The sequence below is a fragment of the Gossypium hirsutum genome, chromosome D07 (genome assembly GCF_007990345.1).
Source record: "Gossypium hirsutum isolate 1008001.06 chromosome D07, Gossypium_hirsutum_v2.1, whole genome shotgun sequence".
Classification (NCBI taxonomy): Eukaryota; Viridiplantae; Streptophyta; class Magnoliopsida; order Malvales; family Malvaceae; genus Gossypium; species Gossypium hirsutum.
In genome coordinates this window covers 6,066,006-6,082,290 of record NC_053443.1, presented here as the reverse complement: position 1 = coordinate 6,082,290, position 16,285 = coordinate 6,066,006, and the positions used below count along the sequence as shown (strand labels likewise).

At 34.1% G+C, this 16,285-nt stretch overlaps 1 protein-coding gene across 1 annotated transcript; it reads left to right on the top strand.

Moving 5' to 3' along the window:
* Nucleotides 1–2,503: 2,503 nt before the first annotated feature.
* LOC121219304 (pleiotropic drug resistance protein 1) lies at nucleotides 2,504–9,965 on the top strand. The gene is made up of 24 exons (XM_041097226.1): nucleotides 2,504–2,911; nucleotides 3,157–3,277; nucleotides 3,876–3,964; nucleotides 4,042–4,126; nucleotides 4,213–4,372; nucleotides 4,450–4,526; nucleotides 4,615–4,668; nucleotides 4,753–4,843; nucleotides 4,934–5,235; nucleotides 5,321–5,602; nucleotides 5,702–6,018; nucleotides 6,141–6,301; nucleotides 6,383–6,486; nucleotides 6,569–6,725; nucleotides 6,807–6,929; nucleotides 7,010–7,170; nucleotides 7,289–7,621; nucleotides 7,803–8,093; nucleotides 8,187–8,270; nucleotides 8,352–8,485; nucleotides 8,620–8,847; nucleotides 8,939–9,110; nucleotides 9,195–9,449; nucleotides 9,545–9,965. Exons 1-24 carry the CDS (start codon nucleotides 2,574–2,576, stop codon nucleotides 9,812–9,814), a joined length of 4,389 nt encoding a protein of 1,462 aa, XP_040953160.1. The 5' UTR covers nucleotides 2,504–2,573; the 3' UTR covers nucleotides 9,815–9,965.
* The last annotated feature ends 6,320 nt before the right edge of the window (nucleotides 9,966–16,285 follow it).

The following is a 16,285-nucleotide window of genomic DNA, read 5'->3' as shown; positions in this document are numbered from 1 at the left end:
GGTCAGACGCCCATGTAAGTTTCTGTTTCCTTTTTCTTTTTCCTTTTTTTATATATTTAGTTTTTTTAAAACAAAGGGAAATAAAAAAAACTTGAATATAAACAGTTTTAAAAAACGAAAATAAAGAAAATAAAGAAAATAACATTTCGCATGTTTCTAGTTTTTTTCGATCTGCTTTGCTTTTTGCTATTTTTGTGCTTGAATCTCTTTTTTATTTCAAAGAAAAATCCCCCTTTTACATTTGGTTCAAATGGCTTTTATAGCCATCTTTTTACACTTTTAAATTTTTGCTGTCACTTCCTCTGATTTTTTTTGTAGGTGTAAGTGGCACAAGTGGCAGGGGAGTGGCGGAGCAGGTGGTGGCAGTTGGGGGTAGAGGCTAGGGCAAGAGCGACGGCTAGCTAGGGTTTTCTTTTGGCTGGTATTTTTTAGTTTTGTGGGCTAGGGTTAGGTTTTCTTTGGGCTTTGGGCCATATTGGGCATGCTGTAAATGAACTATTTATTTTTGGTCTGATTTGAAGTTTGGGTTTTAATTAAGTTGTTTGGGTCTTATTGGGCATCGGGCAAAATTTGGGTCTTACAAAAGGAATCCATAGATCTAGTTAATGCAACAATAGGGGTTTTAATTAGAAAGAGATTTTGATTAATCAACCTAGAGTCAATTGTTTTTACTTTCAAAAGAGCTATTAACATAATTTAGGGATTTTTACGGATCAAGACACAAGTGAATAAATTATTTAATTTAGATTCGGAATAATAAGTGAAGTCTAGGTGGATTCTTTACTGGGTATTGTCTTTCTCTTTGTTTATCTTCAAATATTTTCCTAATTCATTGTGTTCTTAGTTAATTTAGATTATTAAATTTAGATTAAAAAAATCATCCCAATTTATCGGCTAAATAATAGAAAAATAGTAATTATTAATACTTTTAGTCCTCGTGGATACGATATTCCCTACTCACCATGGCAATACTATTGATTGATAGGTTCGCTTTCATTTGTCGTAATTATAGTTAGTTTAGTGACCATCAATGTCTAACAAGTTTTTCTACCTACCCACCCTCTTTTATTGATTTTCTATCTTTTTCATCTTATTCTATTTCAGTTTTCAATTTTCTTGTTAGATAAAAATCTGAGTCCACTTTTGATTGTATTTGATTCTATTATTGACAGAACCAAAATGGGATGTATAAACGGAAGTTCTATTTCTACGGAAATTCTTTCGATTAACCAACTCGTTACGAAATCACGTTGATAGCCTCGACTTGTGTCCTAGCCCATCTAAGAGCTAGATTTGCCTAAATTGTTGCCTCTTGCCTTCAACTTTCCTCAAGTTAGCTTCCACTATTTCAAGAGCTTGCTGAGCTTTTTGTGGATCAATGTCACTACCCTACTCCACATCATTTACTAAAATAGTGATTTCATTGTTGCCTATTCTAGCAAAACCACTCATCACAGAAACTTCTATTAAATTATAATTATTTTAAATATATAATTATCATAATTTCTATTTTATTTCATTTTTAATTAATAATTTTAAATTAAATATTATACTTATTTTTAAATAGAAAATTTAATAATATAATAGAAAATAAAAGATATTTTCTGCAGTTGATTTATTTTTTCAAATTTGTAATTATATATTATTGAAATAGATTAAGAGTGGCATGGGTGTCTCTTGGATTTTGGCATTCACATAAAGATGAGTTGAAAAGTCTTAAATTAAGGATTTATCTAGAAGCCATTCAATTTCAAAGAAAAAGAAAAGTAGCATGGGAGTCTTATGGATTTTCTCTTTCGCATCAAGATGAGTTGAAAAGTCTTATATTAAGGACTAGTATTATTATGATTATTTTGTAATTTAGGTTTTTCTAATAATCTATATTATTATTGAGTTGGTGTCACAAGTTAACAAAGCACCAACTCAATTAGAGAAATTATAAAAATAATCTTTTGTAAGTAAAATAAGTTATTTTATTCTATGATACTTTAATTTTTTTATTTGTTAAAAAAAGCCAATGAAAAACTTGCAAGTGGTGAAATCTAAACCCACACTAATTATATTGACAAAACATTAGCTTTACCACTTAACCGAAGCCTTATCCTAATATAATGTTTACATTTTAATTATATTATGCATACTTTATTACCTCTATTAATGTCACCATAAGTGCCACATTGGCACAAATTAAGAGTGTTAGTGCGGAAGTACCAACAATATGGGTGACGGAATACAAGTTTAAGTATCAATTTAAAAAAATTCAGATACCAATTAGATAGTTTTAAACAAATTTAGAGAAAAATTACATTTTAACAGTTAAAAAGAAAAGGAAAAACAAAAAAATATTCCATAATTCAATCCATGCAAAAGAAAGAACTTGGAAAATTTTGAAGTTTGACATTTGAAAGAGCCGCCAGCAGCCATGCGTTGTAGTCGCCCGTAATCCTTACATATATGCCAAACATCAAACTCTCCCTTTTAACTTCATACCAGAAACAAATCCCTAAATATAATTATTATTCATTCGTTTTTTATTATTTGATTTCGAGCTCCGAGAGATATTGTTTTGGGTAATGGAGGGGGGTGATATTTATAAAGCGAGTACTAGTTTAGGAAGAAGTATACGGTCTGGTAGTTCTTCGATATGGAGAAACAATGGCATCGAAGTTTTCTCAAGATCTTCTCGAGATGAAGATGATGAAGAAGCTTTAAAGTGGGCTGCACTTGAGAAACTACCCACCGTAGCTCGTTTAAGGAAAGGTATATTGGCAAGCTCTCAAGGTGGTGCCAATGAAATCGATGTTTTCGATATTGGATGGCAAGAAAGGAAGGCTTTGCTTGAGAGGTTGGTCAAAGTTGCTGAGGAAGATAATGAGAAGTTCTTACTCAAGCTCAAGAATCGTATCCAAAGGTATGAAATTAGGGTTTTTTTTATGGAATAGATTGTTAAAATTGTATAGTCACGCCCACTCATTTAAACTATCACGTAGGTATATAATGAACATTCTATGGAAATAAAATAGGATAAAAATGTGTATTCCATTAGTTTAGTTGATTAAATGGTGATTAAAAAATATCCAATACATATGTTTACAATGTCAAATTTACATTCAACTAAACATGATCATGCCAATGTTTTGCAATGGAATTCCTCAGGGTTGGCATCGAAGTTCCCACTATTGAAGTCAGATTCCAACATCTAAATATTGATGCTCAAGCTTACGTAGGAAGTAATGCTTTGCCTACAATTATTAATTTCGTCACTAACATATTTGAGGTAGGTTCCAACTTGGATGGAAAATAGTCATTTACATTTTTTGATAAGTTTGGAATTCAAGGTTTTGGAAAAAAATTATATTTAATTTTTTAGTTTCGAATTTTTTGTTTGGATATACAATAAAAATTTATATTTGGATTTAAGAAAATTCGAGCTCAATTTAGAATTTTAAAATTCATTTCAAAATTTGAAAATCTAATTTTTATAATAAAAAAAGATTTTTTCTCGTGTTCTAAACACAAGGTATTAAGTATTGTATATCCTAATACTATCGGTGGTGTGTTTTGGTGTGCCATTTCGATTTTTTTTTACATATAAATAGTCTATTTTTAATTTCTTAATAGATTACATATTATTTATATATATGCAAATATATCTAAAATACATGTATATAATATAAATTTTATAATTATTAATTAGATTCAATGAATTAATTTAATAATTATATTTTAATTTTAAAAGTAATTATAAAAACATTAAAAGTTAATTTTAAAATAATAAAATATTGCTACAAGCAAATATTGATCAAAAGTAGCTCAAACACATTACCTTAATTAATGTCTGTTTCCTGACATTTCAATTTGTATTGTGATTAAAGAGCTTATTGGTTGAGATGGGAATTCTTTCTAGTAGAAAGAAAAAGCTGACAATCCTCAAAGACGTCAGTGGAATCATTAAACCTGGCAGGTAACATGAAGATTTAATTTTTACTATTAAATTTAAATTTTGGGTATCATGAAATTAATCAAGTTTTATTGCTTCAGGATGACATTGCTTTTGGGTCCTCCAAGTTCTGGGAAAACCACTCTCTTGTTGGCTTTAGCTGGAAAGCTTGATACTGCTCTCAAGGTGCTCTACAAAAGTTCACTTTGGTTCAATGCATTGGATGTTGTCTTTGATTTTATTTCTAATTATCAAGTAAAATTCTCTTTCAGTGTTCTGGGACAGTAACATACAATGGGCATGAGATGAATGAGTTTGTGCCCCAAAGAACAGCTGCCTATATCAGTCAATATGATCTTCATATAGGAGAAATGACAGTGAGGGAAACTTTGGCCTTTTCTGCAAGATGCCAAGGGGTTGGAGATCGTTATGGTTAGTTTTGTTTGATTTATTATTTGACATTTTTTATACTACAAAGCATGAAATTTTATTGTTTTGGATGTTTACAGATATGTTGGCAGAATTGTCAAGAAGAGAGAAACAAGCAAATATTAAACCTGATCCCGATATTGATGTCTTCATGAAGGTAAGAAGTAATGAATATTATTTTTATGTTTCAATTGTAGAAAGAATTAAACTTGTGTTGTTGATTCATTTCACCTTTAAAATATTAGGCAGCAGCAACTGAAGGTCAGGAAGTAAATGTTATCACAGATTACATTCTAAAGGTAATGTTAGAGGAATCTAAAAGATATCCAAGAACTAAGATAAATATATATACTTATTGAACTCCTTTGGCATGAAATTTTTAGGTTTTAGGACTGGAAGTATGTGCAGACACTATGGTAGGAGATGAAATGTTAAGGGGTATATCTGGTGGACAAAAGAAGCGTGTCACAACAGGTAATTGATAAAATCAATTAAACCAGTGATTCCATTACCAAAGTAGGCTCAATTTATTATCATGAAATCCATTTCTGTCAATGCAATTAGGTGAAATGCTGGTTGGACCAGCAAAGGCACTGTTTATGGATGAGATATCTACTGGTCTGGACAGCTCTACAACTTTCCAGATTGTAAACTCCCTCAAGCAAACTGTTCATATCCTTAATGGAACTGCAGTCATATCTCTTCTTCAACCAGCTCCAGAGGCTTATGACCTTTTCGATGACATTATTCTCCTTTCCGATGGTCGGATAGTATATCAGGGTCCTCGTGAACACGTTCTGAGTTTTTTCGAATCTATGGGCTTCAGATGTCCTGAAAGAAAAGGCGTTGCGGACTTCTTGCAAGAAGTATGTCTCGACATTGGTTTTCTTTCTTTCTTTTATTCGGACAAAGTTCATCTTCTATCACATTACCTGACTTTCTTCATTGTAGGTTACGTCAAGGAAAGATCAAATGCAATATTGGGTACGTAGAGATCAACCTTACAGGTTTGTCACGGCCGATGAGTTTGCTGAGGCATTCCAATCTTTCCATGTTGGATTGCAACTTGAAGATGAACTTCGAACTCCATTTGAGAAAGCAAAGAGTCACCCCGCTGCTTTGACAACCAAAAAATATGGTGTTGGAAAGTGGGAGTTGCTGAAAGCTAACGTCTTAAGGGAGTTTCTGTTGATGAAGAGAAATTCTTTTGTCTACATCTTCATATTTTTGCAGGTGAGTGCCAAGGACAATTAATTCTAGCACTGTAATTGTTATGGTTTATATTACATGACAACGACTAACTTCCTTTTTGTTTTTTTCTTTCTGTACTAGCTTACAGTTATGGCAATAGTTACTATGACTCTCTTTTTTAGGACTGAGATGAACCGAGATTCAATTGCTGACGGAGGAATCTATATGGGGGCAATTTTTTTTGGCTTAATTATGATCATGTTTAATGGATTCTCTGAGATTTCTATGACCGTTGCTAAGCTTCCTGTCTTTTTCAAGCAAAGAGACCTCTTATTCTTTCCTGCATGGGCATATGCTTTACCAAGATGGATACTCAAGATTCCAATCTCATTTATAGAAGTTGCTATATGGGTATTTCTTACCTATTATGTAATCGGATTTGATCCGAATGTTGAAAGGTAAACAAATGAAACGGCAATAAAAGTTTCAAATGAAACCTTAAGTAGCAGTGTACATATTTATATAGTAGCTTATTAAATCGTGATCCAAAATTGATGTGTATGCAACTTGTCTAATGCAGGCTATTGAGGCAATACTTCATACTCCTCCTCGTTAACCAGATGTCTTCGGGGTTGTTTCGCTTCATCGCAGCATCTGCTAGAAACATGATTGTTGCTAATACTTTTGGCTCATTTGCTTTGCTCATACTTTTTGCATTGAGTGGCTTTATCTTGGCAAAAGGTATGATAAGTCTTAGACAAATCACTAGACATCAAACTTAACTTTTTTTCTCTAATCCATTTTCTTTTGTTAATGTCATAGATGACATAAAGAGTTGGTGGATATGGGGTTACTGGATTTCTCCTCTGATGTATGGACAATCCGCATTGATGGTTAATGAGTTCCGTGGGCACCAGTGGAGTCATGTAAGACTTTAAATTTGCAATGTTTATAGTTTTGCTTTGATCTCAGAACAATCATCTGATTATAGCTTCTTTTGTATTGAAGTCTCTTCCGGGTTCAACAGAACCAGCAGGAATCGAAGTTTTGAATTCCAGGGATTTCTTCCATGAACCAAAATGGTATTGGATAGGAGCAGGAGGATTGATTGGTTTCATAATATTGTTGAACTTTTGTTTCACTGTGGCTCTTACCTATCTAAAACGTGAGTATAGCTTTGTTTATTTAAAACTTATTCTTCATAACGGAGAGCTAATCTTTTGCATTTTATCAAATAATTATGCAGCATTTGGGAGTTCAAGGGCCGTAATATCAGAACAAACGGAAAGCAATGAACAAACCAATGGAGTTGGTGGAAGCATTCAGTTAACAAACAATGAAAGCAGCTCAAATCGTGTAACTAACTTAGGTATTATAGCTCGCCGATATTTCTTTTAGGGTTTTTGTTTACATGGCATTATGTAGAATACTAATCCATTTGATATGCAGAGATTCAAGAGGAGGTTCAAAGAAGCATCTCATCGAAGTCCTCGTCTGTGACAGAGGCAACTGTCGGGGACATTGCTATCAAGAAAAGGGGAATGGTTCTTCCATTTGAGCCACATTCCATCACATTTGATAACATTGTTTATTCTGTTGATATGCCACAGGTAACTTAAGGTTCCATGTATAAATTCCATATTTGTTCAACGGATGGATTATATTCTGTTTGTTGTTAATGTGGTCCACAGATATAAAAGTTTGTTCGATTCATTTGGAACATTTCAGGAAATGAAACAACAAGGTATTACTGAAGATAGATTGGTGCTACTGAAGGGTGTTAGTGGTGCTTTCAGACCAGGCGTTCTTACAGCTTTAATGGGTGTTAGTGGTGCGGGTAAAACCACTCTTATGGATGTGCTTGCTGGTAGAAAAACAGGTGGTTATATAGATGGAAACATCACAGTTTCAGGTTTCCAGAAGAAACAAGAAACATTTGCTCGAATATCTGGATACTGTGAACAAAATGATATTCACTCTCCTCATGTCACCGTGTACGAGTCTTTGCTGTATTCTGCTTGGCTTCGATTATCTGCTGACGTTGAAGCTGAAACTAGAAAGGTTGGCATTCATGAAACTTTAAGCTATTTCATGTTTAAATCTTCTTTGATATATGTTTAGAGGTTTTTACTAAGATAATCCAATAAACACAAATCGATCTCAAACTCCAAGGACCTATTGAAGTCAAGAAGTTTTTAGTTTTGACACCCCTTCATTGCTTAAGTTAATACTTTTGTTTCAGATGTTCATTGAGGAAGTCATGGAACTCGTGGAATTGAATTCGTTAAGGCAAGCACTGGTTGGTTTACCTGGTGTAAATGGTTTATCAACTGAGCAACGAAAAAGGCTTACGATTGCAGTAGAGCTTGTAGCAAACCCTTCGATCATTTTCATGGATGAGCCAACTTCAGGGCTTGATGCGAGAGCTGCAGCAATTGTTATGAGAACAGTTAGGAACACAGTAGACACTGGAAGAACAGTTGTGTGTACTATCCATCAGCCAAGTATTGACATATTTGAAGCATTTGATGAGGTAAGGAACTTGAAATTCAATTCAAAAAGAATTTATTGTGCTTTTGTTGTTTCTTTGTATGAGTTTATATCTAAATAGAACATGGAATTGCAGTTATTCCTTATGAAGCGAGGAGGAGAGGAAATATATGTCGGGCCATTAGGACACCATTCTAAACATCTTATTAAGTATTTTGAGGTAAGATGAAATGAAGGACCTTAAATTGCATGGTTTAATATAATTTATTCATCTAACACTATAGTGTTCACCTTTCTATAGGGAATTCAAGGAGTTAGCAAAATTAAAGAAGGATACAATCCAGCGACTTGGATGTTAGAAGTTACCACAACAGCACAAGAATTAGCTTTAGGTGTTGATTTCGCCGATATCTACAAAAACTCAGATCTACACAGGTAATGATAGATACTCATACTTGACCTTGCAACAAAAATTTATACGGGGATTCAACTAATTACTTTAATTCAGCAGGAGATCGACATCTGAAATAGCTAACTCAAATTTGATACTAATGTATATCGTTGTTCAGGAGAAACAAAGCTCTTATTGAAGATTTAAGCAAGCCTGCTGCTGGTTCAAAGGAACTCTATTTTCCAACTCAGTACTCTCAGTCATTCTTGATTCAGTGTGCAGCTTGCTTATGGAAGCAACACTGGTCATATTGGCGCAACCCGCCATATACCGCTGTTCGATTTCTTTTTACAGCTGTAATAGCATTGATGTTTGGGACAATGTTCTGGGACCTTGGCTCGAAAATGTAAGCTACAAGTCAAAACCACAAAAGTAGATGCTTCAATGTTGGATTCGATCAACTTGATATATCTAACTGTCACATTGTGGAATTACAGGAATAAAGGACAAGATCTGACCAATGCTATGGGTTCAATGTATTCTGCTGTTCTTTTCCTTGGTATCCAAAATTCTTCATCTGTGCAGCCTGTTGTTGCTGTTGAAAGAACGGTCTTTTATCGAGAAAGAGCTGCTGGAATGTATTCTGCCATGCCATATGCCATTTCGCAGGTAAATTTCGGTAATTTGGAAAACTTGTAAAAGTTTCGAAACAGTTAAGAAAGTTACACAAACTTCCATTTTTGTAAATTGCAGGTTATTATCGAGATGCCTTACATTTTTATTCAAGCTGCTACGTATGGCGTTATAGTCTATGCTATGATTGGATTCGAATGGACTGCTGCAAAGTTCTTTTGGTATCTCTTCTTCATGTACTTTACCTTATTGTACTTCACCTTCTATGGCATGATGGCTGTTTCTGTTACGCCAAACCACCACATTGCATCGATTGTTTCTGCTGCATTCTACGGATTATGGAACGTCTTTTCAGGGTTCATCATCCCACGACCGGTAAGCTTTTTTTTTCTTTTTCTTTTCATCATGTGATTCTCCAATTTTCAAATTCATATAGATTTTTGAAAAGTTTAACTTATTGAATTTTGCAGAGCATGCCTGTATGGTGGCGATGGTACTATTGGGTTTGTCCAGTAGCATGGACCTTGTACGGATTGTTTGTTTCACAATTTGGAGACGTGGAATCACCCCTTGAAGATGGAGACTTTGTTGGTCAAACAGTGGAACAATATTTGAGAAGTCGATATGGTTTCAGACATGAATTCCTGGGAGTTGTCGCTGCCGTAATTCTTGGATTCACTGTTTTGTTTGCATCCATCTTTACTGTGTCCATTAAGGTCTTTAATTTCCAAAGACGTTAGAATTTATGGTTTCCATCTCTGTAATGTTTAAGGTCGTGTTTTTATTCATATATTAAATCTATGCCATTTTAATTTTAACATGCAAATTCTTTCATTGTATCTGAAGATTTTGTTGTAATACAATATATTAAATAAATATAAGTGTTTTTCATTGCAGTCCCTGAAAAAGGATTTTTAGCATATTCAAATCACCTTCTCTTAAAAATTATCTTTACCTCAATCAAAAGCGGATTGCAAAAATAACTATCCAATAAAAGGATTCACCCAGCCAAGAGCTCATCCAACTTGGAAGCCATCCGACTACAATCAAATCCCAATGGAACCTACCCAAGGCAAATTCATGTCAAATCCTGTTACATCCAAGGTCTCCTTAAACAATATTTTAAACTGAATAAAACCACATCCAAACCTTTCAATCATGTCTGGTTATATTAATTAATTAATTATTATTATTATTTATTACTCTTATTATTATTGATATTATTATATTTGGTTATATTTTCATTTACCTATTATATATATATATTACTATATACTATTATTTATATGAAGTTTTTCATTCCATATATATTACTTATTTAAATTAATATATGTATATTATTTTATGTATTATTTATTTTTAACTCTATTTTTGATTTATTTCAAACTTTCATATATGTATATATTATTTATTTTAAATTTATTTTAGTGTATAATTTGTTTATTATAATTTCTCTTCTTTCATGTTATTTGTTTTTTAGTTATTTTAAAACTTGTTACATTTTATTTGTGTTAATTTGTTTGGTATTTCTCTCAAAATTGACTTTTAATTCATTAGCTTTTAAATGTTAGTATTTGCATGGTATATAATGTAAGATTATTGCCCTCATGTGTATTGTATTGCTTATTGGTTTTGACTGATTATTTGTGTTCATTAGTGTATATTTTGGCTTACGATTTATCATTCCGCGTTATACATTATCGTTCCATCGCATTTTATTCGTTTAAAAGGTTACGTTTAATATTGTTTAAGTAGCGAAAGTATTTTTATTTAAAAGTTTTCAAAAATAACGCAATACTCAAAATTTGGGGTCCTCGAGATGATGGTGTCCTAACTTACTGGATTCCAATTTTCCTCGTTGAATCTAAGTAACCGAGTATCCTTTTTCAATCAAAACATATAAATTTCAAATCAAAGTTTATCTCGGGAATTTGAAACATTATGCCCTAACTCATTGGATATGATATTTCGTTATCTAGAGACGAGGTTTTTTTTAAATAAAAGCAAACTCATGTGTCGTCTTTGGAACTTCGAAGAATCGTGCTTTAACTTATGGGGTTTCGATTTCCTCATTGAACCAAGATGGCCAAACATTTTTAGTTTTCAAATACACAAAGTTTCAATAAAGGGTTTTAAAGGTTAGCTTATGCTTGGGAATTCAAATGTTGCATCCTAACTTACGGGATACGATATTTTGTTGCCTCGGGATGAGAAGGCCTTTCTACATATGTTCAAATTTATAAAAAAAATTTTAAAGATATATCATTAATAAAAGGGGGATCGTTTTTAATATTTTTGAATTTTTGACATTCGACTTTAAGACATTAAATAATCAATTCGGTACCAATTTTGGGCGTTATGAGGGTGCTAATCCTTCCTCGTACGTAACTGACTCCCGAACCCATTTTTTTCTGAAACTCGTAGACCAAAATCATTTTGAAGGTGATCCGATCACACCTCAATAAAAGATCGGTGGCAACTCCAATTATCATTTTTTAAGTCGACACTATTTTTGTTTTCAAAAAGGTGGTTTCGACAGCTTGGCGACTCCATTGGGGACTGGCTTTGAGAGTCGAGCCACAAATTGATTATGTTCTTTTTTTTTTGTCGAAAGTTGAAAATTTGACTTAAAATTACAACCCTCTCATCACATTTTTATGGTCTGCGTCATTTTGATATGTTTGCTTTATTGGTTTGATTCTTTTAATCTTAGCATATTACATTGCATAACCGTTCGGTTACACCCTCTTAAGTGGGAGTGAGAAACTAGTCCTTCGTGAGGTTTTCACCTCCGTATAGGATAGTGGATCACTTTCGGGATACATTCGTACCTATGCCTTTGTGAGATTTTCATCTCTGTATAGTCATAGGGAAATGTATTCCCCTGAACTGAACTCGGTCTGTATGAACCTATAATGGGTGAGGATCAAAGAATCTGCTGGTTCCGGTACCCTTTCTTTAGGACCGAACCGCATATAGTGAACCCTAAAAGCCTACCTTGGGTAGTACCATATGAAACCCTAGTGGTAACCCAAATAGGTGCTCTATTTATTTTTTCTTGCTTGCTTTTGCTTTCTACTAACTTGTTTTGTTTTGTTTTGGTTATGATTGCATTGCATTTTTCATCATAGAAAAGAGGTGTTGATTCACGTTCAGTTGCTAAATAGAAAGCTTGTCATGGAAAATAGATTTTTTGATAAAGTGGAAGATAATACAGCTGTCCGAATATATTCCGAGAAACCACAACAAGAGAAATGTGATAGTTTAATAGAGGACAACACGACTTTGCTTTGTTGCTCGAGGATTCAAGTAGACAAAGATTATTCGAGAGTCGTCAATGTTCTGACCTTTTGAAAAGAAGCTAACGAGCATAACAAGGATGGGTGAACAATGGGTTGCGACTCGAATCAAGTAAAAAGGAGGCATCCATTGGAAGAGTTCATGAGCTTTGATCTTAGCATATGGATATGAAGAAAAGGATCAATGTTTTCTCCTAGAGTATGAGGGCGAGGCCATGCATGTATTCGTTTTATGTAAAAAAAATTGTTTTCTAGTAAAGTTTTCTAAATAGAATTGAATCAGAATCAACACATTTTTACACTCATTTCATGCATTTGCATTACATGACATCATATGCATTAAAGTCCACTAAAAGAGCCTAATTGATTAAAACCATTCCTCAGTTAATCTAGAAACTAATTTACTAACCAAACACCGTTACGATACTCGAGGAAAGTTAAGAAGCATGGACCAAAGATTGGAAAGACTTGAACAATTTCAAAAGGAGATGTAAGATCAACTACAAACGTAAAATGCAAGAGCAGCTAGCTAAAATTTAGCAAGATATGACGGAAAAGATGTTGGAATCTCAAAGAAGTATGATGGCTCAGTTGACCCAATTACTAACTGGAGGAGTAGATAAGGGAAAAGGCCCTATGGCCAATCCTGAGGAAGATAGTGAGAAGTCGTTATATCTTCCAGGTTTTACTCCACCAAATGTATAGACCCAAGCTGAGATGCACACGCGGAAACCATCCGTCACAATTAGGCCTCAACAATTTCAGGTCGGTGCTTCAATGCTAATGAACTTTCAAGCTGGATCAGGTTCAAACCCAGGAGATAACCCAACTAATCCTGTTATACCCGACTTTGATAAAGTGGCTGAAAAGGAAAAAACGAATGCGGAATTGCCAAAGCAGCTGGAGGACCGATGTAAATGGTTGGAGGAAAAATTCAAAGCTATAGAAAATGCTGATAGTCATAATAGAATCGACACTAAAGATCTGGGCTTGGTTCTAGACTTAGTATTTCCTTACAAGTTTAAAATGCCAGACTTTAAAAAATACAATGGAACCAGTTGCCCCGAGGCTCACATCACCATGTTTTGCAGAATGCTGACTGGTTACGTTAATTATGATCAACTGCTAATACATAATTTCCAAGATAGTTTGGTAGGGGCAACATCCAAATGGTACAATCAATTGAGTTATACCAGGATTGGTTCATGGAGGGACCTGGCATAAGCATCCATGAAGCAGTACAATCATGTAACTGATATGATTCCTGATAGAATTACTTTGCAAAATATGGAGAAGAAACCGAATAAAAGTTTTAGGCAATATGCACAGAGATGGAGGGAAGTTACCGTCCAAGTTCAGCCACCGCTCCTAGAGAAAGAAATGACGGCACTCTTTATCAACACACTAAAATCTCCGTTCATCACACACATGCTAAGGAGCGCCACAAAAAGTTTTTCAAATATAATTATGAATGGCGAGATGATTGAGAATGCCATAAGGATTGGAAAGATCGATGCCGGAGAAAGTAACAAAAGGTCAGCCTTGAAGAAAAAGGAAAACGATGTGAACAATACGAGTACATATAATAAGGGTTACTCTAAATCAATAAAGGTGGTTGCTGGTCAACAAGGTTCATCAAGGCAAGAATTCGGCACAAGGCAAAACACTGAGAAACTCTAATTTATGTCAATCCCAATGTCGTATAGGGAACTATATCAGAGTTTATTTGATACACACATTGTTTTCCCTTTCTACTTAAAGCCTATACAACCTCCGTACCCAAATGGTATGACGCGAATGCACAATATGACTACCATGCGAGAATTACTGGGCATTCTATAGAAAACTGCACTGCCTTCAAAAAGCTAGTCGAAAGGTTTATTAATATGGGCATTTTCAAATTCGATGATTCGTCTAGCATAGAAAATCCGCACCCTAATCATATTGAGAATAGGGTGAATACGATGTATGAAGAAATATTAGAAAACGTTCACATCAATGCCATATACGAAGAAGCAACTGAATGAGGGACCTTGTTAGATATCCAGCCTTATAAACCTGGGAGTGTTCTAAATAATTGGACTGCAAAAGAAATCTCTGTAGTATTTAGAGCCTACTCAGAGTAATATTCAGAACACACTTGTTGCTTTCAGCCTAGAGGCAATAAGAACTCCTTTGTGAAATAGGCTCATGTCTTAACGTCATTATTTTATAGAAATACACCTTTACAATTATTTTTGAGTCAATATTATTTCATTCTTTACGAATAATTTTAGATTCTTTCATTCTTTTAGATTTTCTTCCAAATCATTCTTTCATTCATTCATAACCACACCATACAAATAATTAGTCTTAAATTTATACATTCTTTGTATATTCTTTTGTACCTACAACAGGTTCCTGGATATCAATGACATGAGCAATACTGCTATAAACTCAGAATCTCCTTTTGAGTAAGTCATGTGTTTAGAGGGATCTCATGACTTTGAAGATGACATAGATTGTAGCCTATCTTCAGACTTGTTGAGGATGGTAGAACAGGAAGAGAAACAAATTTTACTTCATGAGGAGGCAATGGAGATTGTGACCTTGGAGGAGGGAAATGTAGTAAAAATTAGAACATGCATAACTGAATAAACGAAGCAAAACCTTGTTGAGTTACTTCAAAAGTTCAAAGATGTCTTTGCATGGTCATACCAGGATATGCCCAGGTTAAGCACTGACATTGTAATCTGAACAACAACACGATATCAGAAATTTGTAGTATGTTCAAGATTAACATCATGAACGATGCAGTGGAAAAAACTCTACCGAGGCAACGCCTATCTCTTTGGCTTATCACAGTTTTGCCCATTGAAGTTGAGTTTCCATCTCTTCGAGTTTTTGTTGGATTTTATCCCGATCGAAGAAGAAGATCCAAAGTTTTCTGTCATAGTCAAATGTACCAAGAATAACTTCACCCCAGAAAGCTCTATGAGAGAAACCTGATACCAAAGAAGATCTTTCGCATACAAAATGAAAGTGGATGGGAAGGATCTTGTGTGGAAGACTTTATCTGGAAAAGTATTGATTCTGATCGAAAAGGATAACAAGGACTTGCTTAATACTATGAGTTCAGATCCAATCAAAAAATATTTCAAAAAAATAAAAAAATCAAAAAATATTTCAAAAAAATTGGAAATGAAAATGATAAAAAAAAGAAAATAAAAAGAGAAGGAAAAAGAAAAGGAAAAGAAAAAGTAGAGGCCAAAGCGAAAACCCACAAAGGGAGCTTTGAGACCAATGGAGATTTGAGTTGAAAACTTGAAAAGGGTGGTTCAAATTTTAAGCAAAGTGGGGCATGGATGTCATCGGGCCAATATCATCGAAGGCTTCTAATGGGTATCGCTTCATTTTTGAGGTCATTAATTACTTCACCAAACGGGATTTGAGTTGAAAACTCGAAAATGGTGGCTTAAATTTTAAGCAAAGTGGGGCATGGATGTCATCGGGCCAATATCACCGAAGGCTTCTAATGGGTATCACTTCATTTTTTAGGTTATTAATTACTTCACCAAACTGGTAAAGGCCACTTCATACGCCAATGTCACCAAGTCGGTAGTTAGCAAGTTTTTGAAAAAGGAGATTATATGTCGATATAGAATGCCTAAAAGAATCATATCTGACAATGTGCTAAATTTGAACAATAGCACAATAACAGAGGTCTGCAGTCAATTTAAGACCAGACACAATAATTCATCATTGTATCGCCCAAAAATGAATGATGCAGTGGAGGCGGCCAACAAAATATCAAGAAAATTATGAGGAAAATGACTGAAACTTAGAAGGACAGGCATGAAAAATTACTATTTGCTCTCCTTGCTTATCGAACATCTATCAGAACTTCTACCGGGGCAACTCTTTTTTCTCTGA

What these genes read in the sequence shown, in the direction of transcription:
- LOC121219304 (XM_041097226.1), top strand. Translation starts at nt 2,574, where the DNA reads ATGGAGGGGGGTGATATTTATAAAGCGAGTACTAGTTTAGGAAGAAGT. An exon ending in CTCAAGAATCGTATCCAAAG is followed by an intron (nt 2,912 to 3,156) that starts GTATGAAATTAG and finishes GGAATTCCTCAG; the next exon opens with GGTTGGCATCGAAGTTCCCA. An exon ending in TTGAAGCTGAAACTAGAAAG is followed by an intron (nt 7,622 to 7,802) that starts GTTGGCATTCAT and finishes CTTTTGTTTCAG; the next exon opens with ATGTTCATTGAGGAAGTCAT.